General features: G+C 41.2%; 1 protein-coding gene across 1 annotated transcript; it reads right to left on the bottom strand.

The window, feature by feature from the left end:
- Positions 1–25,867, bottom strand: LOC121276742 (very low-density lipoprotein receptor-like). Its single transcript, XM_041185288.1, has 15 exons — positions 25,711–25,867; positions 24,253–24,375; positions 22,589–22,960; positions 20,353–20,475; positions 20,154–20,276; positions 14,421–14,537; positions 14,220–14,345; positions 9,797–9,968; positions 9,251–9,472; positions 8,229–8,347; positions 8,006–8,145; positions 7,486–7,627; positions 2,106–2,255; positions 639–752; positions 1–122 (listed from the first exon to the last, which is right to left on the bottom strand). The coding sequence occupies exons 1-15, from the start codon at positions 25,865–25,867 to the stop codon at positions 1–3; spliced, it is 2,322 nt and encodes a 773-aa protein (XP_041041222.1).
- Positions 25,868–27,387: the final 1,520 nt, after the last annotated feature.

Raw genomic sequence — 27,387 nt, 5'->3', positions numbered from 1 at the left:
TCAATTACATTCAAAGGCTGGGTTCTCAAAATACATGTTTTGTTGAGTCTTCCTCTTCCAGTCCTGCCATTTAATGTAGCCAGCTACACCAGCCATGGTCAAAAGTACTGAAATACAGAAGTCTGTATTAGGCAGAGGAAACAAAATATATTCTCATACTTTATCTTCTAAATCACTAACTGTTCAGTTTAAGAATTATGGTGACTCTTTAGAACTGTTACCCTTTGATTCAGGGCAGGCAAAAATTAACAGCATTAAAAGACAATAAAGGATGTTTTGTGTGTAGAAATACTTACAAATACCGAGTGCAATCCAACCTGCTCCAGAACCCCACTCTGATTTGTTCATTTTATTAAGAGTAGCATTTGCCTTTTTTTCTGTATGGAAATAGTGATATTTGAATTCTACTGAAAAAATAATTTGAAAAGCTACAATCCAATCTAATCTGAAAAGAGACAGCTTGTGCTTTAACTTCAAATAGTACACCATTTGATACTGCTAATAATCTTATGAGTAACCACCAACTATGCAATAATAATACTGAAAGTCAAAACAAAGGTATTAACTAATGGCTTGATACTATAAATTATTTTTCTTCTAATAGTCATTTATTAACATAATAAATGCACTTGCATTACCTCTGGAAGGCACAACCCTTGCAGAAAGATCAGTAGACAGGTGTTTTGCAGTACCCGAGGACAAAGTAGACACCAGTGTGGTTGCAGTTGCTGCAACAGTTGCATGTACTGTGGCTGAAAGGGAATAAAATCTCACGAACCATCATTCAAATTTAATTTGAAGGATTAAAAAGATTAGTGCAAACCTGGGTGAAGGTGCAATTAAGTTGCCTTTTTAAAAAAAGTTAACTGAGGTAGTGTCAATTTAGTTTGTGATCTGTACAAGGACTACAACACAACCACAGGCTTTAACATAGATGGAGTTTTATGGAAAAAAACTGCTGTAAGTTAATCTAGTTTCTATGGACTTTCCTTTGGGTCAACCTAGTGTCCAGCACAGAGAAAAACATTGCTATGTGGAAGTGTCTTCAACCAAACAATTAAATCCACAAGCATACAGTATGTCCAAGACATACCAATCTCCCCTCAGGGGCCCATGTGACTGGTGGACTTATTCATGGAGCATTGCAGCAAAGCACTAATAATCTTCATGTTGATTGTCCAAACCTTTAAAAGTACTGATTTATTGGAGCCAGTGGGAAGAACTTCAGCTAGGTGGCCTAATCTTCCAGGTAGAAATGAGCCAGCCTGGGCGATCAGCATACCATAAACCTGCTTGGCTCATTTAGAGGCAGGTAAGGCACAGACAACTGACCTTGTTCTGAACTTCTTACAGTCACATCTTATACACTAAGATAGCAGAGACCCTACTTATCCCTCAGCAATCTATCTTCAAGGTAAATATCAATTTCATAATTCTAAATAATGGGCCAGAATTTGCTTTCAATGTAAAGTGAGGCTAACAGTATACACTCACTTGCATACATGAAAACTGCACAACTTCTGAAAAGAGGAGATATGCAGCTAAGTGTGAAAATCTGGATGTTGCTGTCCAACATATTGCTGCTGCGCCATTAATTTTTAAGCTAGTTATTTGGCTGCCTCACCATTCAAATTCAGTGAACAGCATGAAGTTTCTGCTTGCATAGTTCATATGAACTAAATATGGCCATTTTAATTCATGTACTTTTTTTAAATGTCAGACATTATCCAAACATCTATGGCACCAATTGAAAATGGAGTCTCGCCCTTAATTCACTATCCTAACTTCCTGGTTCAGACCCTACACTGCATTACAAATTCAGTATGATTGGTTGAGATATAGTTGCTTGCTCTGTTCAAATTCCAGGTGCCTTTAAGTCTCCCACTTACAACTTCCAGTGCAAAATTTGGTGGCAATTAAACATGCAAGGGCAAGTCTAATAGCAGCCACCACTCACTTGAGTACAGTAAATTCTGGCCCATTACCCTAACTCAAGTTAAGAAAATTAAAAGGCTCATTCTCACTGAGTTTTACATAAAATGACATTCTACACTTCCTTCATTACACGGAGAATCTATAAAGTTGGTGCTAAATTTTATACATACCCATTCTACAGTGTTGTCCATTTGGCTCCAGTTCCTTTCCAGACGGACACACACAGGTGTATTTAGGTGACCAGCTGTTAAACCAAGGAGCAGGAAGACACATGAATTCACAACCTCCATTCCGGAAGCTTTTGACACACCAATTTTTACCTGTGAATGAAGTATAGATATTCAATTCATGCAGAATTGGAACTGTGACCTTTGTGCTATAGCACATTTTCCCCCCTCTATCAGGTCAAAATGAAGATTAGCAAATCATAAGTTGGAAATAGAAAATTGCCCATTAGTTCCTTGAAAATTCACAATACTGGAAAAAGTGAAAAGGTTGCACGATGTTGTAGAGGACTCTTACAAACATGAACTGGTTTGAACACAAGAGGACCGATTAGCTGAGTCACTGTACATGTTGGCTTAAAATAACCAATAGTTCTCAACTCTGCCATTTTGTAGCATTTGTTTCCAAAAAGGTGACAGATGGCATATCTGGCCAAACCTTCTGTCACAGGGAATCTTTTTAGTTTCTATATATGTTCCCAGTATCTAGCGACATGTTTTACGACCAAACATTCCACCAGCATCCCAGACACTTATCACCGGTAATTATCACATCCTGGATGCATGCATAGGAACATTTACAGGATGGGCCCCATTGAGTTTTAACAGCTACAGTGGGTCTTTTCTTGTCCTTTTGCGCAAACAGCAGCACAAGGAAAGCTGTGTAAATAAGTGGATAAAAAGGACCTTAAAAACAAACAAACTGCAGATGCTGGAAATCCAAAACAAAAACAGAATTACCTGGAAAAACTCAGCAGGTCTGGCAGCATCGGCAGAGAAGAAAAGAGCTGACGTTTCGAGTCCTCGTGACCCTAGGACAGAACTAGGCAAATCCCAGGAAGGGTGAAATATAAAACAAAAACAGAATTACCTGGAAAAACTCAGCAGGTCTGGCAGCATCGGTGGAGAAGAAAAGAGTTGATGTTTCGAGTCCTCATGACCCTTCGACAGAACTTGAGTTCGAGTCCAGGAAAGAGCTGAAATATAAGCTGGTTTAAGGTGTGTGTGTGGGGGGCGGAGAGATAGAGAGACAGAGAGGTGGAGGGGGTTGGTGTGGTTGTAGCGACAAACAAGCAGTGATAGAAGCAGATCATCAAAAGATGTCAACAACAATAATTGTCCAAACCTTTAAAAGTACTGATTTATTGGAGCCAGTGGGAAGAACTTCAGCTAGGTGGCCTAATCTTCCAGGTAGAAATGAGCCAGCCTGGGCGATCAGCATACCATAAACTTGCTTGGCTCATTTAGAGGCAGGTAAGGCACAGACAACTGACCTTGTTCTGAACTTCTTACAGTCACATCTTATACACTAAGATAGCAGAGACCCTACTTATCCCTCAGCAATCTATCTTCAAGGTAAATATCAATTTCATGATCTGCTTCTATCACTGCTTGTTTGTCGCTACAACCACACCAACCCCCTCCACCTCTCTGTCTCTCTATCTCTCCGACCCCCACACACACACCTTAAACCAGCTTATATTTCAGCTCTTTCCTGGACTCGAACTCAAGTTCTGTCGAAGGGTCATGAGGACTCGAAACGTCAACTCTTTTCTTCTCCGCCGATGCTGCCAGACCTGCTGAGTTTTTCCAGGTAATTCTGTTTTTGTTTTGGATTTCCAGCATCCGCAGTTTTTTTGTTTTTATCAGGGTGAAATATAAGCTGGTTTAAAGGTGGTGGGGGGGGCGGGTGCAGGGTTGGGGGGGGGGTGGGGGGGGGGGGAAGGGGGGGGAAGAAACAAGTGGAGGGGGTTGGTGTGGTTGTAGGCAAAAGCAGTAATAGAAGCAGATCATCAAAAGATGTGACAGCAGAACAAAAGAACACATAGGTGTCGAAGTTGGTCATATTATCTAAACGAATGTGCTAATTAAGAATGGATGGTAGGGCACTCAAGGTATAGCTCTAGTGGAGGTGGGGGGGGGATGCATAAAAGATTTAAAAATAATGGAAATAGGTGGGAAAAAGAAAAATCTATATAATTTATTGGAAAAAAACAAAAGGGGGAAAAAACAGAAAGGGGGTGGGGATGGAGGAGGGATGTCAAGACCTAAAGTTGTTGAATTCAATATTCAGTCCGGAAGGCTGTAAAGTGCCTAGTCGGAAGGTGAGGTGCTGTTCCTCCGGTTTGCGTTGGGCTTCACTGGAACATTGCAGCAAGCCAAGGACAGACATGTGGGCAAGAGAGCAGGGTGGAGTGTTGAAATGGCAAGCGACAGGGAGGTTTGGGTCATTGTGGACAGAATGCAGGTGTTCTGCAAAGCGGTCGCCCAGTTTACGTTTGGTCTCTCCAATGCAGAGGAGACTGCATTGGGAGCAATGAATGCAGTAGACTAAGTTGGGAGAAAATGCAAGTGAAATGTTGCTTCACTTGAAAAGGAGTGTTTGGGCCCTTGGACGGTGAAGAGAGTGGAAGTGAAGGGGCAGATGTTACATCTTTTGCATGGGCATGGGGTGGTGCCATAGGTGGGGGTTGGGGAGTAGAGGGTGATGGAGGAATGGACCAGGGTGTCCCGGAGGGAATGATCCCTACGGAATGCCGAAGTTGGGGGTGAAAGTAAGATGTGTTTGGTGGTGGCATCATGCTGGAGTAGGCGGAAATGGCAGAGGATGATCCTTTGAATGCGAAGGCTGGTGGGGTGATAAGTGAGGACAAGGGGGACCCTATCATGTTTCTGGGAGGGAGGAGAAGGTGTGAGGGCGGATGCACAGGAGATGGGATGGACACAGTTGAGGGCCCTGTCAACGACCGTGGGTGGAAAAACCTCAGTTAAGGAAGAAGGAGGACATGTCAGAGGAACTGTTTTTGAAGATAGCATCATCGGAACAGACGCGACGGAGGTGAAGGAACTGAGAGAATGGGATGGAGTCCTTACAGGAAGCGGGGTGTGAGGAGCTGTAGTCAAGGTAGCTGTGGGAGTCGGTAGGCTTGTAATGGATATTGGTGGACAGTCTATCACCAGAGATTGAGACAGCGAGGTCAAGGAAGGGAAGTGTCAGAGATGGACCACGTGAAAATGATGGAGGGGTGGAGATTGGAAGCAAAATTAATAAATTTTTCCAAGTCCTGACGAGAGCACGAAGCAGCACTGAAGTAATCATCGATGTACCAGAGAAAGAGTTGTGGAAGGGGGCCGGAGTAGGACTGGAACAAGGAATGTTCCACATACCCCGCAAAGAGACAGGCATAGCTGGGGCCCATGCAGGTACCCATAGCCTACCGACTCCCATAGCTACCTTGACTACAGCTCCTCACATCCTGCTTCCTGTAAGGACTCCATCCCATTCTCAGTTCCTTCGCCTCCGTCGCATCTGTTCCGATGATGCGATCTTCATAAACAGTTCCTCTGACATGTCCTCCTTCTTCCTTAACCGAGGTTTCTCCACCCACGGTCGTTGACAGGGCCCTCAACCGTGTCCGTCCCATCTCCTGTACATCCGCCCTCACGCCTTCTCCTCCCTCCCAGAAACATGATAGGGTCCCCCTTGTCCTCATTTATCACCCCACCAGCCTCCGCATTCAAAGGATCATCCTCCGCCATTTCCACCAACTCCAGCATGATGCCACTACCAAACACATCTTCCCTTCACCCCCACTGTCGGCATTCCGTAGGGATCGTTCCCTCCAGGACACCCTGGTCCACTCCTCCATCACCTCCTACTCCCCAATCCCCACCTATGGCACCACCCCATGCCCACACAAAAGATGTAACACCTGCCCCTTCACTTCCACTCTCCTCACCGTCCAAGGGCCCAAACACTCCTTTCAAGTGAAGCAGCATTTCACTTGCATTTCCCCCAACTTAGTCTACTGCACTCGTTGCTCCCAATGTGGTCTCCTCTACATTGGAGACACCAAATGTAAACTGGGCGACCGCTTTGCAGAACACCTATGTTCTGTCCGCAAGAATGACCCAAACCTCCCTGTCGCTTGCCATTTTAACACTCCACCCTGCTCTCTTGCCCACATGTCTGTCCTTGGCTTGCTGCATTGTTCCAGTGAAGCCCAACGCAAACTGGAGGAACAACACCTCATCTTCCGACTAGGCACTTTACAGCCTTCCGGACTGAATATTGAATTCAACAACTTTAGGTCTTGACCTCCCCCCTCCATCCCCACCCCCTTTGTTTCTTCCCCTTTCCTTTTGTTTTTTCCCCAATAAATTATAGATTTTTCTTTTTCCTACCTATTTCCATTATTTTTAAATCTTTTATGCTCCCCCCACCCCCACTAGAGCTATACCTTGAGTGCCCTACCATCCATTCTTAATTAGCACATTCGTTTAGATAATATCACCAACTTCGACACCTATGTGTTCTTTTGTTCTGCTGTCTGTGACAGCTTTTGATGATCTGCTTCTATCACTGCTTTTGCCTACAACCACACCAACCCCCTCCACTTCTCCCCCCACCCAACAACCCCCCCCGCTTCTCTCCCCCCACCACCTTAAACCAGCTTATATTTCACCCCTTCCTAGGATTCGCCTAGTTCTGTTGAAGGGTCACGAGGACTCGAAACATCAACTCTTTTCTTCTCCGCCGATGCTGCCAGACCTGCTGATTTTTTCCAGGTAATTCTGTTTTTGTAAAAGGACCTTATCCCTTTGTTTCTTTGCTGTGCAGCCAGCTGTTGGCCAAAACTTAAAGCAAAATTCCAAGCATCTGATCAGCACATGGAGCAGGAATCAGAACAAACTGGATAAGAGACAAGCTTGTGGAATGAAACCAAGCAACAGGGGAAAGACGGGGGAGAAGCAGGGGAAAGAGAAGCAGGCATTGTCGTCATTTATTCTGTTCAAGTCCAAATCAGTAACAGTTGAAAGCTTTAAGCACATTACAAGGCTATGTTCCCTTCTGTTATTAAGTTGGTGAGAAAAAGATTTAGCCAATTTGATAGATATGTTTTTCTTGCTGGGGAGGGGGAAGGAAGAAACATGACAAGGAGGTAGAGATTGAGTGCTGCAGTAGGGTGAGCACTCATCAAAAAAAAAGTGCGCTTTTCAAAAGGGGAGACAGGGAAGAAAGTAGTCCAGAAATTTCTGGATATTTTGATGGAATGTAATCCAAGTCAAATTTTTAACCAATTCTTTTGGCATCATAGAACATTTCATGGTGAAAGTAATGCAAATATGATTCCACAGTCCAATCGTAAGCGATTGGCCAAAAGAATTGAAGCTTACTAAGTAGCAGACTATAGCATTACAATGATAGGGCAGGAAAATTGTGTTGATTTAGAAGTTCCTCCATGATTTTACTGAATGGCAAAGCAGGAAGTGAAGATACAAATTTCCTTTTGTACGATACAATATCTAATGAAATAAACCCTACCAAACGGTTGCAACAGTTCATTGTAAATAATGATGTCTCGAGGCTCATGAAGGTCAGAAGCCAAAACCACCACATCATCTCCTGTATATTTGTTGGCTCCGTAGATGGCTTTGTTCTCCTCATCACTCCAGAAGACACGATCCTGGAACAAGACCATTCACACAAGAAATATAGTAAGCGATCCCCAAGGTCTAGTCAGATCAGTACACTCCCTGAATGATCAGAATTAGAATTCTGAACTTGATATATTTAAAAATCAGTTATTCTCTGTTCTGCTTTGTCCCTCAGAAGGGCAATAAAGAGACAGTAAACTCCAGTTCAACAATTTAGCTCAAGATCATAGTTTGGCTTGCAGCTTATTTTGTACCAACTAGTAGCCACATGCTGTTTAATCCCATTATAGTACAAGTGTCAATGAACAAGCATTCCATCTAACATTGTTTAACATTAAAAACTGTCTTCATTTTGAATTCTAAGTTTATGGTAACACTTCCAGAATATGGGGAAAAAAAAGCACTACCTCAAATACAGAGACAGCAGAAGGATGACTAAGAAATTCCAGCGACCACAGCACAGTTCTTCTATCCTGACCATTCAGGCCTACACTTGATAATGTGTGCAACTTTGAATCGATCCAATACAAGCAGCTTTTCACAAGATCTGTGAATAAAGTTTACAAAAGTCTAAACCATTTGTCAGGTGAAAGGCACATTTTCCAGCTTCCTAAATAAAACTCTTCTTACCAAGTGTAATGCCACTTGGCCACTGAATCTCTCTGGCCACAAGTTGCTGGCGGTCAGCACCATTCATTCCCGCTTTTTCAATCACTGCTGGATCACCACAGTCTGACCAGTAAATAAACCTTCAAAAGTCAAAGCACAAGAAAAAGGTTAAATTTAGGTCCATGAAAAAGTTACTTTTAACAGATCAGACCATTAACGTTGTCAAACTCTGCAAAGGCAATACAGAAGTGTCAATAAAATGTTTAAGTACACAAACTTGCCAAGTGACTTCCTCCAACCAAGCCATTTTCAAATCACCAGTAAATAATTGCTAACCGAAACTCAATTTGGGGAGATTTCCCAACCCCATATTAATTTGACCATTTTTCTACTTTTTGTCTCTCTTCAGCTAGGACAGGGGGCAGACTCTGCCCAAGTTGCTTTAATCTGTCAGGATATATTCAACAGTAGGACAATTCTCCTTTCTATTCTTCAACCAAATGCACTACAAATCAGAATATAATGCAGTCAATAAAGCAGAAGACTGAGGAACTTGAGGGGTCTTGACAGAGCCAATGTGTAGAGGATGTTTCCGCTTATGCGAGAAACTAGTACTAGGGGCTACTGTTTAAAAATAAGGGGTCACCCATTTAAAGCAGATAGGAGAAACTGAGGGTTGAGTGTCTTCAGAACTCTGCCTTAAAAATATTCAAAGGCTCTATTTCCACTGCCTTTGGAGGGAGAAGTAGATAAGCAAGGGAGTGAAAGATTCTTGATAACTTATCAGGGGTAGGCAGGAATGTGGAGTTGAGGTTCCAATCAGACCAGCCATGATCTTCTTGGGTGGTGGAGCAGGCTTGAAGGACTGAGTGGCCCACTCCTGCTCCTAATTCATGTGTTTGTATGAATATTCAGCTTTGAAATTTGGTGCTAATGCTACTTAACCATAGCAAAATTGTATCAATCCAAAATGATTACATATACATTTCATGTACAAAACTATACACATTTGCATTTTAAAAATACACATTAAATTTCAGTACCCAGTTATTGGATCAACTGCAACAGAAGCTGGTTCCCTCAATTCAGTGTCAAAGAGTGTTTTCCTTTTGGTTCCATCAAATGTGGCCACAGATATCGTCTTTGCACCCCGATCAGTCCAATAGATATGTTTGTAGATCCAATCCACTGCAATTCCTCCTGGGATTTCTAGATCCTCAATTCTGGAAACCCCAGAAGAGTGTTCCCATTTATTCATGGACATGCTGGAAGAAAGATACCTGTTTAGGGTCCAGAATTTTTGACCAAGGAAAAACTTGCACTTTGTATAGTCTTGCCTAAGACAAGCCACACGTTTGCTTTGGAGCTGAGTTACTTGTTCAGCAAATGCAGCAACGAATTTGTACAGAGAGGTTCTATAAAGATAATGAGCTGATCTATTTTGGTGGCCTTTGAGGAATGCTGAATAATTATGCAGGACACTGGACAAGCACCCACTCTTTGATAATGCCACAGCATCTTGGTGAAACATAGTGAGGTTTGTGTTGCTGTAATGCAATGTATAATATCAGTTCAAGATTTAAAATTACCTGAAAATTGCTTGCTGGCCCAAGTCAGCCCAAAAGATTCTCTGTTCAGCAATATCAGCATCCAGTGCTACAGCATTTCGCAGCTGTGCAGCTACCTGGGTGTACTCATGGTGATGCAGTCCTAGCTTCCGGATGTCATGATGATTAGTGAAGATCAAATAAGGCTCTTTTCCTGTGCAGGATAAAAAAAATTATCCACAAATTTAAAAAGACCCACACCAGGCCTTTGCAGCTAAGAAACCTTTTTGGTTCTAAGATTTGCAATGTTAACAACAACTTCTTATAAAACCAAATATTTCCAGGAAAACTACAGTACCCCTTTTACTTGGTGAACTGAAGTATATAAATTTGGCTGCAATAGATTTTTCCAAATGCACTACAGCCACTTACAGGACTTCAGTTTATTGCATAATGCTCCCAAGGGATTCTTTATTCTTACCATTCCCAGAAAGACCAACACATTGCAACAGGATTTTTGTAGCTTATACTTGGAATTAGGTATAATTCTACTGCAAGGAGAATTAATCTGTTGCACATTTGGCTCATTGCATTTTTCTTTTCAGTTCTTCAATGAAACTTATTTAATAACTAACAAAATATGAACATATGCATGGATATGAAGTGTCATTGCAAATTAAGGCTAGGACTGCTGAATGGAAGGCTAGGACTGCTGAATGGAAGGCTAGGACTGCTGAATGGAAGGCTAGGACTGCTGAATGGAAGGCTAGGACTGCTGAATGGAAGGCTAGGACTGCTGAATGGAAGGCTAGGACTGCTGAATGGAAGGCTAGGACTGCTGAATGGAAGGCTAGGACTGCTGAATGGAAGGCTAGGACTGCTGAATGGAAGGCTAGGACTGCTGAATGGAAGGCTAGGACTGCTGAATGGAAGGCTAGGACTGCTGAATGGAAGGCTAGGACTGCTGAATGGAAGGCTAGGACTGCTGAATGGAAGGCTAGGACTGCTGAATGGAAGGCTAGGACTGCTGAATGGAAGGCTAGGACTGCTGAATGGAAGGCTAGGACTGCTGAATGGAAGGCTAGGACTGCTGAATGGAAGGCTAGGACTGCTGAATGGAAGGCTAGGACTGCTGAATGGAAGGCTAGGACTGCTGAATGGAAGGCTAGGACTGCTGAATGGAAGGCTAGGACTGCTGAATGGAAGGCTAGGACTGCTGAATGGAAGGCTAGGACTGCTGAATGGAAGGCTAGGACTGCTGAATGGAAGGCTAGGACTGCTGAATGGAAGGCTAGGACTGCTGAATGGAAGGCTAGGACTGCTGAATGGAAGGCTAGGACTGCTGAATGGAAGGCTAGGACTGCTGAATGGAAGGCTAGGACTGCTGAATGGAAGGCTAGGACTGCTGAATGGAAGGCTAGGACTGCTGAATGGAAGGCTAGGACTGCTGAATGGAAGGCTAGGACTGCTGAATGGAAGGCTAGGACTGCTGAATGGAAGGCTAGGACTGCTGAATGGAAGGCTAGGACTGCTGAATGGAAGGCTAGGACTGCTGAATGGAAGGCTAGGACTGCTGAATGGAAGGCTAGGACTGCTGAATGGAAGGCTAGGACTGCTGAATGGAAGGCTAGGACTGCTGAATGGAAGGCTAGGACTGCTGAATGGAAGGCTAGGACTGCTGAATGGAAGGCTAGGACTGCTGAATGGAAGGCTAGGACTGCTGAATGGAAGGCTAGGACTGCTGAATGGAAGGCTAGGACTGCTGAATGGAAGGCTAGGACTGCTGAATGGAAGGCTAGGACTGCTGAATGGAAGGCTAGGACTGCTGAATGGAAGGCTAGGACTGCTGAATGGAAGGCTAGGACTGCTGAATGGAAGGCTAGGACTGCTGAATGGAAGGCTAGGACTGCTGAATGGAAGGCTAGGACTGCTGAATGGAAGGCTAGGACTGCTGAATGGAAGGCTAGGACTGCTGAATGGAAGGCTAGGACTGCTGAATGGAAGGCTAGGACTGCTGAATGGAAGGCTAGGACTGCTGAATGGAAGGCTAGGACTGCTGAATGGAAGGCTAGGACTGCTGAATGGAAGGCTAGGACTGCTGAATGGAAGGCTAGGACTGCTGAATGGAAGGCTAGGACTGCTGAATGGAAGGCTAGGACTGCTGAATGGAAGGCTAGGACTGCTGAATGGAAGGCTAGGACTGCTGAATGGAAGGCTAGGACTGCTGAATGGAAGGCTAGGACTGCTGAATGGAAGGCTAGGACTGCTGAATGGAAGGCTAGGACTGCTGAATGGAAGGCTAGGACTGCTGAATGGAAGGCTAGGACTGCTGAATGGAAGGCTAGGACTGCTGAATGGAAGGCTAGGACTGCTGAATGGAAGGCTAGGACTGCTGAATGGAAGGCTAGGACTGCTGAATGGAAGGCTAGGACTGCTGAATGGAAGGCTAGGACTGCTGAATGGAAGGCTAGGACTGCTGAATGGAAGGCTAGGACTGCTGAATGGAAGGCTAGGACTGCTGAATGGAAGGCTAGGACTGCTGAATGGAAGGCTAGGACTGCTGAATGGAAGGCTAGGAGTCTATCCATTTTAGATTAGCTTAATTGGGATAAGAATTAGAAGCAGGCCTTTAGGCCCCTCAAGCCTACTCCACCATTAAGATCATGGCTGATCCAATTGTGGTCTCATCTCTACATTCTGCTTACCCTGATAAGTCAACAATCTACCTTTATTTTAAATATTCAATGACACTGCCTCCACCACTCGAGGGGGAGTTCCAAATTTCTCATCTCCATCTTAAATGGGGAGACCCTTTATTTTTAAAAAACTGTGCCCCCTCATTCTGGTGTCTCCCACAAGAGGATATCTAAGTTTTTCTAAATTAGGTGATTGCTTTCCTTTGCAAGCATCCTGGTTCTTCATTTCTTTCATTTACAGAATGTAAGCAATGAATGGAGGTGGTGTTATGGCTATGGAGGAAAGATGATCAGCTGTTTAAAGTTTAACCAGGAAACTGGAGAGATTGCAAATCCCTGAAGCATATCTTTTGCATTCCCAGTCACAAAGTAAACAGGCTTGTGACTGCTAACAATTAGAAATATGCAGAATATATTAATCAGCTTAAAATACGTGAATATAGGTGAAGGTCGTAGGTTAAGGCTGGGGCTCCCAAACTGTGGTCCATGACCTAGTGGGCTTGCAGGACAAGCAATTATGTCATAACCTCCAAGGGAGCAATAGAGGAGACACTCAGATTTGACTGTTCTGGAATCAGCTGGGAGAATCCTTCAAACACGCATAACTTTTGCCCATTGGGATAGGCTAAACCAATGAGCTGAGGCCCGATCACAGACAGTTGCTTTTTGCGCCTGTATCCCTGTTGCTTGAACCCCAATCCCACTCCCCACCACCCCCCCCCCCTCCCAACCCCCACCACCCTCAATTTTCAGTCCAGGATTACACCAAGTGTGAAGCATTAAAATGGGATTACAACAGAAAAGTAATTTTGGAAGCATTGTACTAAGGCTTCATTTATCGAGACACAAAGCTGATGGAATGATTAAAAGCAAAAAACTGCTGATGCTGGAAATCCAAAACAAAAATAAAAATACCTGGAAAAAAACTCAGCAGGTCTGACAGCATCTGCAGAGAGGAACATTGTTAACGTGTATGACTCTTCAACAGAACTATAATGATGGAATGATTGTTTAGGTAATGAGCAGCAGTAGCTAGCTTGAAAAAGGGACCATAGTCAGCTGAGGGTTCTGCTATAGTGGGACAGCAATTCATAAATACTCCAAATAACCATACTTCGAAATAGAGGAATTTCAGTTAACCCTGATTAATTAAGGGGCTTGCTGGAATATGGAAGTTGATTAATGTGTAGGAACAGGAGCTCTCAGCGAATCACCTTATTAGTTCAATAGTCTGATGAGGTGAGAATGGTTAGACTAGGTAGCCATTGCAAACAGATTAGTAAGCAATATGAAAAGCTGAAGAAAAACTGATACAGGTAAACACACAAGGGCCCTCAAAGTAGGCTTGAAGGCAGTTGTGAAGTTGATAATGGGGATAAGAAAATGATGCAAAGGACTATTTAAAAATCAAGGACGGAGGCATGTGCAATTGAAGCTCAGTTTGGAAATTAAAGGGTTAACTTTGACTTTGTGATTTAAAGTCAAATGCAACACACTTGGACAGTTAATTGTTCTGAAAGTTGTTACTATGAAGTCTGTTAATATAACAAGTCTACCCCAAGAAAAAGGTAGAAAGCTAGATTTTTTTAAAAGGAGGCCATTGCAGTTGGACAGATACATGCCGACTTTGGTTTAACAGTTAGTGTCCCACATCAACTTCAAGACTACCCAAGAGGTCGTGAAATTATATCTGTCAGGGACAGTTCAAAAATCTAGGATACCCAATTATTCTTTTAAACTTGAAACTGATCAGAATACTTTGAGCTTACCTACTGCCTTGCAAACTGAATTAGTTAGATCCATGTGATATCCTGTATGACATTCACACTTATAGCTTCCTTCTAAGTTGATACAAATTTGGCTGCAGGTTCCAGGATTTTGGCATTCATCAACATCTAAAAAAACCAATATCTTTAGATTCATAAAGAATATCATTTTCCTGATCTACAAAATTCAATGGTTCAACTTGCCTTCACAAGTCTCATCAACCAATTTAAAACCAGCAGGGCAGTCACATTCATAGCCAATGACAAGATCCTGACAGATGTGAGAACAACCTCCATTATTCAATAAGCATTCATTCACATCTGCGAAAAAAAAAATAAAAAAGTGAGCATCTTACTCAGGTTCACCTCCAGTTCAGGGTGGTTATCTGCATTACTGATCACATGATGGCTAGAGTGTGAAAAAAAGCAAAAGATTGTGTGATTGAGGAACGATTATGGCTGCTGCACAGAAGAGACACTATTGAAATTGTTAGCTGAAAAATTCAGTCAACTGCTAGTGTTTACATTTAAACATTCTAATTCTCTCCATACACATGTAGTCTTTTACAAAATCAAAAATACGCAATGCTGGAAATCTGAAATACAAACTGAAATTGTTGTAAATACTCAAGTCTGGAGACAGTCTCTCCACGATGTCAGACCTGCTGAGTATTTCTAACCTGTTGTTTTATATTGTAGACATTTAAAAGTTGATTTCCAGAATCAAACCTAACCAAAAATTATACTTCATTTAACCAAGTCTGCCATTTGATTAAGTTTAATTATACACTCAATTATGAAGTAAATTGCTAATTTTGTAACAAAACAGAAAATTAGAGCATGTTAACTGATATTCTAAACATTGTGTTACAGTCAGATCATAGAAGTCTACAGCACAGAAAAAAGCCCTTCGGCCAATGAGTCTGTGCCAGTCAAACAAGTACCAACTATTCTAACCCGATTTTCCAGCACTAGGCCCATAGCCTTGTATGCCATGGCATTGCAAGCATACATCCAAATACTTAAAATGTGAAGGTTTCTGCCTCCACCACCCTTTCAGGCAGTGAGTTCCAGACTCCCACCACCCTCTGGGTGAAAAAATTCTTCCTCACATCCCCTCTAAACCTCCTGCCCCTTACCTTAAATCTATGCCCCCTGGTTATTGATACCTCCAAAGGGGAAAAGTTCCTGTCCACCCTATCTATGCCCCTCAATTTTAAAACACGTCAATCATGTCCCCTCTCATTCTCCTCTACACCAGGGAAAATAACCCCAGTCTATCCAATCTCTTAACTAAAGCTCTTCAGCCCAGGAAACATCCTGGTAAATCTTCTCTGCACTCTCTCTAGTGCAATCACACCCTTCCTATAATGCAGATCCCAGAACTGCATGCAATACTCTAGCTGTGGCCTAACCAGCGTTTTACAGTTCCAGCATAACCTCCCTGCTCTTATATTTTATGCCTCAGCTAAAGGCAAGTATCCCATATGCCTTCTTACCCACCTTATCTATCTGTCCCATTACCTTAAGGGACCAGCAAACATGCATATCAAAGTCCCTCTGATGCTCAGTACTTCCCAGGGTCCTGCCATTTGTGTATTCCCGTGCCTTGTTTTTGTCCTTCCCAAGTGCAGCACCTCTCACTTATCTGGATTAAATTTCATTTGCCACTTATTAGGCTCTCTATCCTTTTGTAATCTGAGGCAGTCTTCTTCACTATTTACCACTCCACCAATTTTCATGTCATCTGCAAACTTACTGATCAACCCTCCTACATTCAAGTCTAAATTGTTTATATACACATAACACCACAGCAAGGGACCCAACACAGAACACTGTGGAACCCCACTGGACACAGGCATCCAGTCACAAAACATCCCTCAACCATGACCCTCTGCTTCCTGCCACTCAGCCAATTCTGGATCCAAATTGCCTTGGATCCCATGGGCTCTTAACTTCATTAACAGTGTCCCATTTGGGACTTTATCAAAAGCCTTGCTGAAGTCCAAGTAGACTACATCAAATGCATTGCTCTCATTTACAGACCTGGTCACCTCTTTGAAAAATTCAATCAAATTGGTCAGACATGACCTCCCCTTAACAAAACCATGCTGACTGTCCTTGATTAATCCCTACTTCTCCAAATGTAGATTAATTCTGTCCTCAGAATTGCTTCCAATAGTTTCCCCACCACTGAGGTTAGACTGACTGGCCTGTAGTTCCCTGGTTTATCCCTTTCTCCCTTGAATAACAGTGCCACACTGGCTGTCCTCCAGTCCTCTGGCACCTCTCCTATGGCTGGAGTGTTGAAAATTGCCAGTGCCTCTGCTATCTCCTCCCTTGCCTCACTCAACAACCTGGGATACATTTCATCCGGGCCTGGAGATTTATCTACTTTTAAGCCTGCCAGACCACTTAGAACCTCCTCCCTTTCAATGCTAATTTCTTTAATTATATATCATTTCTTCCGCCTGATTTCCATACCCACGTTGTCCCTCTCACTTGAGAACCGATACAAAGTATTCATTTAGAACCCCACCTAAGTCTTCTGGCTCCACACACAAGTTACCACTATGGTCTTTACTCTTTCTCTAGTTATCCTCTTATTCTGAATGTACTTGTAAAATGACTTTGGCAGGTAAAGTAAAAAAAAAAAATCCAATGGTTTTTCAAGCCTTTTTTTGTTCTCCTAATTTCATTTTTAAGTTCTCCCTACACATTCTATACTCCTCTAGGGCTACTGCTGTTTTGCGCCCTCAGTATTGCCATAAGTATCCCTTTTTCTCTATGCAATCCTGTATATCCCTCAACATCCTGGATTTGTTGGTCCCATCCTTTGTCTTTACTGGAGTATATGTTGACCCTGTACTCTCCCTATTTCCTTCTTGAATGAGTCCCACTGCTCTAATGCAGATTTTATCTAAAAGTAGCTGCTCCCATCCACTCTGGCCAAATCATATCTGACCTTATTAAAATTGGCCTTCCCCCAATTTAGAACTCATTTCTGGCCCATCCTTGTCCTTCTCCATAACAACTTTGAATCTGACTGTTATAATCACTATCTGCAAAACGATTGCCCACTGATACCTCTACCACTTGCCTGGCTTCATTCCCTAAAATTAAGTCCAGGACCACCCACTCTCTTGTAAGGCTATGTACTGGCTTAAAATGCATCCAGAAGAGCTTTCTAAGAATTCCACTCCCTCTAAACCTATCACACTATGACTAACCCAGTTAGTGTTGGGGAAGTTGAAATCCCCCACTATTATTTTTACACTTCTGAAATTTGCCTACATATCTGCTTGATATCTGACTGCTGGCTGGGAGTATACTGTAGGCTCCCCAATATGATTGCTCCTTTTGTTTTTTAGTTCTGCCCATATGGCTTCAACTGAGTAGCCTTTAAAAATGTCATCCCTCCTTACTGCTGTAATTGATTCCTTGATCAATTTTGCAATATCCCCTCCTTTTACCTCCTTCCCTGAAGACCCTTTATCCTGGAAGATTGAGCTGCCAATTCTGCCCCTCTCTCAACCATGTCTGTCTGTGATACATCATACATCCACATGTTAATTTGTGCCCTCAACTCACCTTATTTGTCAGACTCCTTGCATTTAAATAAATACCATCCAACCTTGCCAAGCTCCCTTGTGCCTTAACTGGCCTATAATTTCTATGCCTTTCAGGCTCACCTGCTCTAATTTTGGCTGTGCATCTCCCCCTGCGGAATCTCCTCTCAGGATCCCATCCCCCTGCCAAGTTAGTTTAAACCTTCCCCAACAGCAAATACCCCTGCAAGATGTTGGCCCCATTCCGGTTCAGGTGCAACCCATCCACCTTGTACAGGTCCCACTGGTCCCTGTGTCTCAAAAATCTAAAGCCCTCCCTCCTGCCATGCATTCATCAGGACTAATCCATTTCACTCACTGAAATTAGTACAAAAATCTGCAAACATCAAAAGGCCAATTCCCTCCAGGATATATTTTGTTCATTCCAGTCTTGAGGTTCTGGCAGGAGCAGAGAAGGGAAAGAAGGAATGTGCTCAATACAAGACCATGCAAGGTATCTCAGGGAAGCAAGCAGGTGGGGTAGATAATCCTATCATTAAATGGTCTATTGAGAGGGTATAGAAAGAGACACACCAGACTTTTGGGAGAGGGGGTGCAGGGCAGCAGAGGATGACATCATCCAGCAGAAAGTCAAAATAAAACAAAGTGATAGCAGTGGCAAGGGCAAGAACACTGTTTTGGAAGGCTTACTAGTATCCTCCTGGCTTAAATCAGCACTTCATCAGTCACAATTCTCTAATTGTAATGTCAGTTTTCAGATTCAACATGTTAGCATACTTTCCAGATTTCAGTTGCCAAGTGTTTATGCCAAGAACATAGATCTCTCCTTTCCAGATGCTGATAGACCAACATTTGTGCAGGTTTAAGGATAAAAACAAAGTATTTGAAAACCAATGTCCCATATTGCAGATACCCAGCTATTGTATTAAAAAGGGATTTCCAGTTCAGATGTAATGTAAACTATATTCTCTAGAGCTTAGAAAAATGAGAACAATAGCAATGAAAGCATACAAAATTCTTATAGGGCTAGATGCAGAAAGATGTTTACCCTAGCAGGGGGAGGAGAGGGGGGTCCAGAATCAGGGGAGTCTCAGAAAAGAGGAAGGCCATTTAAGGTCAAGAATAGGAGGAATTTTACTCAATGGTGAATGTGGAATGTGATCCCAGCAGGCTGTGGAGGCTCAGTAATCAAGTATATACACAAATGGAGATCGATGGATTTCCAGATATTAAAAGGGATATGGGGATAGGGTAGGAAAAAGGCATTTACAGATCAGCCATGATCTAGTCAAATAGCAGAGCATGCTCAAGGGGCTGAATAGCCTACTCCTGCTATTTTCTATGTTCCCATGTAAAACTGTTATTTTGCTTAGAAGGCTTAATGCTAACCTGAAGACCATACTACCAGAAATTTAGCCATGTCTATACTAGATTATTGGAATAAGCATTAATTGTGGTGCAATATTAAATTACCAGTCAATTAATAGATCACAAACTAGTACCAATGGTTTACTTGCAGGATTAAAACTGACCTGAAAGTCATGTGTAATTCAATGATGTATTCCCTTCACTAGGGAAGGGTCATTTTTCCAATTCTTCCTACTCTTCATATGCCTGCCCAAGTTTAAAAAGCTTGGGCACAAGAGTTCTGATAACCGACCTCATTTAGGAACTCAATTATAAAACTTGCCAATCTTTAAACTTGGTGCGAATACTTGTGCTTACAACAAATTCATGCCAGTGCTCAAGTTTGAAAAATTTGACCAAGACATGTTGAAAATTGCTTGATATTCAGTTATAAATGTATTCCAATTATTCCACAATTCTAACCAATTAATTCTGAGTGCTTTGTGAAATAAAAGAGGTTAAAGGCGTATTTGTTCTTTTGCCTGCCAGCATCAAATGGAGACTACAACTCCTAAAGCAGTTATCTACATGTGGTTTAAATCTTTATTGTATTCAGTAACTGACAGCACTATTGATCCTGCTGGATTACTGTCTTGTCATACCATGATACAAGTTAAGAAATGCTGAAGGACATTGAATACTAGAGCATGTTCAGCGACAGAACCAGATTTTTAGGAAGCAACTTTTCATGGAATGTGTATATTGCATTCAAATTAGTTGCTTAATTGCAACAGAGAAAAAAAGAGGGCCAACTGATATCAGCAAGGTGCTGGGATTGTCTAATCTGTTTAGGAACTGAGACTTCAATAAAAAGTTCAATTTGACATGCCAAATTCTCATTTAAAGATTACCTAGAAAAGATTTAAGCCACAAGTCATACAATTGTAGTCAAAACAGTAAAAAAGGGGTTAAAGAACTAAAAATTCAGATCAACTCTACTTTTAGCCACAAAAATACTTACAACATTTTCCCAGGAGTTCATCACTCCAGTCTTTGCAATCCTGTTGATGATTACAGACTTGAGATATGTTTATGCATTCACCACTCTGACACTTGAAGTCCATGGGTCCTGTACACTCAGCAACTGCCAAAATTAACATATGAAATTGAGCTTCGAATGCATATTTAAAGATGTTGTTGTAGTAAATTTGTGCACTCACCCTTCTTGCAACTGATTTCATCACTACCATCTGGGCAATCAGCAATTCCATTACACTGACTATGTCCAGGGATACAGCTGCCATTACTGCATCTAAAATGATCTGGCCTACATGTTTGAGATGCTAAAAAAAAACAATTATGCATTACAACTTTGATAGGACTTGCATAAGTACATTATAAAGCATGAGTTTGTGGACAATGCTACACCACAGAAACCAGCCATTCTCCACCCAAGTCACCTGATCAAATGCCACCCTCATTTACTCTCCATATCTTTCAAGTATTTTCCCTCAAGTAGCATATATGGGGATAAGTGACAGCTATTGGTTTCTGCAGGGGTGTAGGGAAAGCTACAGATTAGATCAGAATTAAGGGGATCAAAGGAGGACCCAAAAGGATGGCGTAAGGTGGGTGTTAGATTTTTGCTCCGCAGAAAATCAAATTTTAAAAAATTGAAATTTTTGCAATAGTACAAGGTCAGCATACTGGCTAGACTTGTTCAGTCTGAACAATACACTATTAATGCACAAAAAAATTGACTAGCAGCTTTTACCCAGGAAGATAGCTTAGTGAATTTTTCACTGCTCTATGCAGTTTTTGCAAAGCTAGCATCTAGCTTTCAACTGATGTTACATTTTCAGATCAAACTCACCACAGGTTTGATCTATGAAAATGCCCTTTTAGTGACAGACTGCTGGTCTACAATACTATCTTTACCAATGCCTTTTGTCCAACCAACTGTGGAGGACTAAATTCATCTAGTCTATTTTTAGCTCTTTAGTTGTAGCCTGAAAAATCACCTCCAATGATTTCTCCTCTTGTTCAGTTATCGGTGGTGTCCCCAATGGGCCCATCCTTTATCCCCGTTTCTCAGTTAGGTGTTGTCCCTCTGTAGCTTGGGGAAAAAAGTGCCAGTTTTCACATAAGCACTGATGACATCCAGCTTTACCTCACCATGAGCTCTCAAACCCTCCAGTATCTAAAAACCATCCAGGATGATTCTCAGGCATCTAGTTTTGGATGAGACAAAGCCTTACCTTTGGTCCCCATGAAAAATTTCATAATTCTTCATGGCAACTGTGGCTGAACCAGACTGTTTGCAATCTCACCAAGGTGTTTCACCTACTAGTGCCATCACCAAGACAACTTATTTACACAGCAGTTGAAAGCTAGATGCTAGCTTTGCAAAAACTGCAACAAAGTGTAAAATTCTCAATTCACTAGGCTCTCTTCCCAGCTAAAAGTTGCTAGTCAATTTCTTGTGCATCACTAATAGTGTATTGTTCAGACTGAACAAATCTAGCCTAGTATGTTGGCCTTGCACCACTCCATCCCTACTTAACTCATCTACTGCTAAAGCCTTCATCCATGCCTTTGTTACATCTAGACTTGATTTTCTAGCTACCATGCTCCACTCTCCATAAACTTGATTTAATACTAGATATTTAAAGGACACCTTTGGGGCATGTGGCCAGGTGTAAATATTGACAACAGAAAAGCAGCTGTAGACAATATACATATTTGTATTGCATTACCACAATAAATTCAGTTGTTTTTGTACATAAACCTTCAATCCCAAAACAGTGGATCAAGTATCAAGTTGGGAATCTTGTGCATTTTCTGTTCCTTGATTCAGTCATAGAGCAGCTGATTTAATCAACTTTGAGTTAGTGTATTACTGCACCATCTTCAAGTTTGAAGAATATTTTTGGGTCCTGCAGGTTGCACACTTGCTATTTTATGCTATATGGCACTAAGCCATCCATTTAGCAAGCTTAAAATAGATTTAATTAGATTCCCAAATTACAGTCAACATTTCAATGGTTTCTTGGCTGTAAAATTACAGCAAACAGGTTTACTGGAAATTTAGTCCCAGGGTCCCCTTTCCTAAACTTACGTAGGGCCCTCCTAGCCCCAATTGTTTCTAGCTCTTTTACATTGAAGGTGGTTAGCAAAATAGCTACAAAAACATTGGCAGTCTCCCCTATAGTTACTCAGGATTGTCACAGCAACTTGGAAAATCTTGCCACATCTACAATGCCCATTTGGGAAAAGGGTTTGGTGAAACAAATTCACAGCAGGCACATTGCTAGAGTCAGATGAAGCAAACTTTACTGTAGATGTGGGTATTTGGCACAGAATCTGGGGGTGCACCTAAAAATTCCTTTATATTGTCCTTCACTTAAAATGGAAGAAAAAAAAGCACAGGAATTCTATTATTTGAAAACCACTTACGACAGTTGGCTTCATCACTTCCATCTTTACAGTCAATATCTCCATCACAGTACCATTTATGGTGAATACATTCACCTGAATCACACTGAAGGTCACTAGGCGAGCAGGTGACAAATGGAGCTGTGTGCCCACATCTGTCTGGAGTTTCATCAGACTGATCAGTACAATCAGCATGGTGGTCACACACCCAACTCAAGGATATACATTCTGAAGAATTACTGCACTGAAACTCATGTGGGCCACAGGGAAATGGAGCACAGCTTTTTTCATCACTTCCATCACCACAGTCATCAGCACCATTACAGATAAATTTCTTAGAAATGCACCTGCCACTGGAGCAAGTGAACTCTGCTGGACTACAAGTGACATGGCCTGAAAAAGATAGAAGACAGTAAGACCAAAGTAATGCTTAAAAGCCATTTTAAAAGATTGTCTTCAGAACTACTAATGAAATTCAAATGTTAAATCTCAGTACCTAATGAGAAAATCCAGTTTTAAATATACTGCCAAGTAAATAAGTGAGCCATTTCACTAATTACCAATTATGAGTGCATAGAATAGTTTTACATTACAAGTAAAGAGTTATTTACAAAGCTTCAGGATATGACACAATCAACATGTTTAGTCACAGACTGGAGACAGTGGTAAATCTGCATCAAAATTGTTGATCTCTACTGCATTGCATGGGGAGAGGGAAGGGCATCTTCTACTCAGTTAGCCAAGTGGTGGCGGCCTGGGAACCATTTATCTTAGGCCTAAATAACCCCGATGACCCAGTCAAAAGTCTGCAGAATTGGAGATGAGCAATACAGCTAAAAATACTAGGTGTTCCATGAAAATTTAAAATGTTGTCTGGCACTAACAGTATCCCTACAAATGTTACTTTGTAACCTCAAGCTTAAAAGGTTATGATACTGGACCAATAATCCAGCAGCCTGGGCTAATAATCTAGACAGCATTCAAATTTTTCAAACCAAAAATGGTTTTTAAAAAAAATCCAAATTAAAACTGGGATCAATTTAGAAAAAAAAAGTGACCATGAAGCTATTGGGTTCTTGAAAATGTTCATCTGGTTCACTGCTGTCCTATAAAGGAAAAAATTACATCCTTAACTTGTACAAGATGCTACTGGTCAACTCTTAATTGCTCAATTGTTCTTTAAAATGACCTACCAAGTTGCATCAAAAATCAATACCAACAACACTGCATTGGTCTAGCAAGTTATTCAGTTAGGACAATTGGGGATGGGCAATAACCACTGGCCTTACCAATTATGCCCACATCATATAAATAGAATCTAAAAAATGCTAGGCAAGATCATTTTATCCAATTATGCGAACATGCCAGCCACGTATATACTTAGATTACCTTACAAATATTTAGGTGTTAATATTTAACCCATTTCGTATAAAGTGAGTGGAAGTTGTAGAATTGGGCAGCTGTGCACTATTGGTCACACTTCTTGTGGGGGAGGGAGGGGGGACGAAAGAGGTGGAAATAAATCAATCCTGTTTCATCAAGGATACAATCCTCACTTCAAATCACAACCTGCAATTTTGAAGGGAGGGAGGTGTTGAAGGGAACAGAGTGGAGGACCAAGCAGAAAAATTTACAAGAATTGCCTTAGGTCAAAATTAAAATCAATTTCCTTCATAAAAACTTACCGCAGTTTTCTTCTTCATCACTATCATTGCAGTCCTGTACTCCATTGCATTTCCAAGAAACTGGAATACACTGAAGAGATCCAGAGCCACATTTAATTTCACCTGTGGGGCAGATTCTCAGGTCTGAAAAAAGGAGTAACCAGGTTGCAGTTAAAGTGGTCAGCTTTCTTTGCCTGTAGGGTAGGTTAGGTTAGTAATTATGGTTTTGTGTAATGCACCTTTAAGAATAACACTTGTTAGGGAAGATCACATGACCTGTAGTAACCAATTGGAGAGCAGTGCAGGCTAAGTCAGTGCAGAGTTGGAGTTGAAGGTACACATGTAGTTGCTGAGTATATTGTAAATAAACTTATTATTTCCACCCAAATGTCTGCAATTCAAACACCATTACTAATAGTACAATGTGGCCCCCTACAATAGCAGGGCTGATTCACAACTGAACAGGAACCAATTATAGTAAATTCAAATGATAATTCAGACCAAATTAAAAGAAAATCAAATTTGTACCAATGATACTGTTCTTGAAAGTCATCACTACATATCCTCATGATCAGCTCTGGTTCCATCCTTTCCCACCTAAAGTACTGTACAAGCTTTGAACTTTTCGCATCTATTTCTTTATTTCCTCCTAACCCTAGTTAAATGCTTCATTCCTTGTCCTCATGAGTGTTTTCCATTTACAGTTTCTGCAGTAGTAAACTGATGAGGCCAGGTTTACAAAATATCTCTGGACTAATGCCAGATCACTTTCCACTCTTCCCTTCTCCCATGGTTTTGTTCACATCCTCAAAATTAATACATTTACTGAATATTCCTCATGTTAAATGTATTCAAACACTTGCATTCCCATCCTCCTCCACACTCCCACAAGTTGTCTGATTTGTTATGGAAGAGGATCTCATTTAAGAGAAACATCTTTTCACCAGCTCAAAATCATAAGTTCATCAAATGTCTCATCTGAAAACCAGAGTGGTTCATTGGTTATTAGGAGGAGAGAATCAGTTCATTACAAACTACATTACTGTAGATATTAGCATTACATAACACATCTAGGACATTTTGCAATGACAATCAAGGAAAAACTGCTGAACCACAGGCAATTTTAGATCAGTAACCACAACCTTGGTTACAGATGTGTTTTGAGGGAATTATAGACCATGACTACTCTATAATTATGCTAGCTGACTGAAGACTTGGCTGTTAATTGGGTTGCAAGGGGGAGAGAGATGAAGCAGCACAACATCTTAAAAATGAAGGGGAGCATAATAAATAGAGGCAAGGAGGCAATAGGAGGAAAGCAATCAAGGAGTTAGCTATTTCAGCCAAGTGGATATGGAGCTTACTTAATCCATGTGGACTGAAGTATTGAAATAAGCAACAAATATAAATTAGTAAATAGACATTTCACCACTTAGATGGAATTCTTATTTCTTGTAAGAACTAAGTACAAGTACTTACAGCAAACATTTTCACTTTCATCTCCTCCATCATGACAGTCAGCTTTACCATCACATTGCCATCTATCAGGTATACATTGCCCATCATTGCACTTAAACTCCATTACTCCACAGGTAGCTTTAAGTAGCAAATGATGATATTTAGTTAGGAAATGCATATTGATTGAAAACCATCCAACATTCTTACTAGTACAGTGATGAGCAGGCTCGAGGAAATGAGAAGGTTCTCATCTTCAGATAAAATGAAATACATTGCAACATTGCATATAGAAACAGCCAATGGAAATCAATTTCATTTGTATAACATGTCAACTCCTTCCTTGTCCAGATTATTTTATTCCTAGTCTAAACAGTTTAAAAGGGTAGAATTTTGCAATGCAGTGTTAGAACTGTAAACACAATGATTGCTTAAAATTGGAATTTACCAAATAAACAGTTTTCTTTCTACGTGTTGAATCCTTCCTTGGCAATGAGATGACCTATCAAACAATACCATGCCCAAAGTGGATTTGTTTAAGTTTTAGCTAAGAGAAAGTGATCAGCTACTGGATTACAACTTGGCTTAACCCAGTCCTTCCACAGCAAAAAAATGATCACAAGCAGAATCCATTCCAATTTGTTATCCTCCTCCCTCCCAAACCGAACTGAGGTACATTCAAGCCAATTGTAGCATCTCCAATTGATTGCTTTTAAATTCAGACCAAAAATCAAAACTACAATCTCAAGTTCAATGGCTAATTGAACATGGTCAATCAAATCACAGGGGCTAATTGTTTTATGAGCACATTTTCTCCAATTTCTTTTAAAGATGCAAAGGCAATGAAAGATCTACAATTTTACATGAAATTGGTTTTTCTGAAGTCAGCACGTCATTGGCATTTCTACATCAGCTTTTAAGACTCAGGACACTTGTTCTAGCCCTGCAGCTATTACTGTTGCTATAAAAAGATGCAATTGGGGGAAGCAAAATTTATCAAATCTAGTATTCAAACTGTACTAAGTGTAGAGCGCAAGGAGTTAAAAAATGACCTTTCCCTTTGAGACACATTGTTCTTGTTAAACAAATATTTACACATTCAACTTTATATTCTGTTCAATTTGTAGCTGAATATATATATCCAAAAAATCCAGATTAGTTAACACTTTTGCAACTTTGAGAATCTTTTGTACACAATTATGCAGATTTGCAGTACATACAGATGGCAAAAACATGAAACACAAGGTGCCAGTTGTACAAAATGGAACTCTCCAACTCCATAAGTCTTTTTTAGAAAAATAAGATTTTTTTGCTGTTTAAGCAGGGTCTTACTGGTTCAAAGCAAGGGGATTTTTAACCACAATTTAACAGACAAGCCTGCAATACTAGTTTACCTTGTGAAAACATTGATGGCTCAATAATATTCACAATTCTATATATGAGCAACCTTATGAACTGATACTAGTGCAATCTGAAGGAAGCTTTCTGGTGCTTGGTAGTCTCTACCTAAATTAGCTGGACTTATGTATCTGGGATGCATCCTTAGGTGAGATGAGGGAAATTGAGATGAAGTTGACGCTCAGGGTTCAATAGGATGCTGAGGTTACAATCTGGTTCAAAGACAATAGCATTAGGTAGAATGGATAACAGGAGCAAAGTTTGTGTTAGGGATTGAAGACAACAGCTTCAGTCTTAATATTT

This window comes from Carcharodon carcharias, chromosome 4, assembly GCF_017639515.1.
Source record: "Carcharodon carcharias isolate sCarCar2 chromosome 4, sCarCar2.pri, whole genome shotgun sequence".
NCBI lineage: Eukaryota > Metazoa > Chordata > Chondrichthyes > Lamniformes > Lamnidae > Carcharodon > Carcharodon carcharias.
The sequence above is the reverse complement of the archived record's forward strand: the minus strand, read 5'-3'. Positions and strand labels throughout refer to the sequence as shown.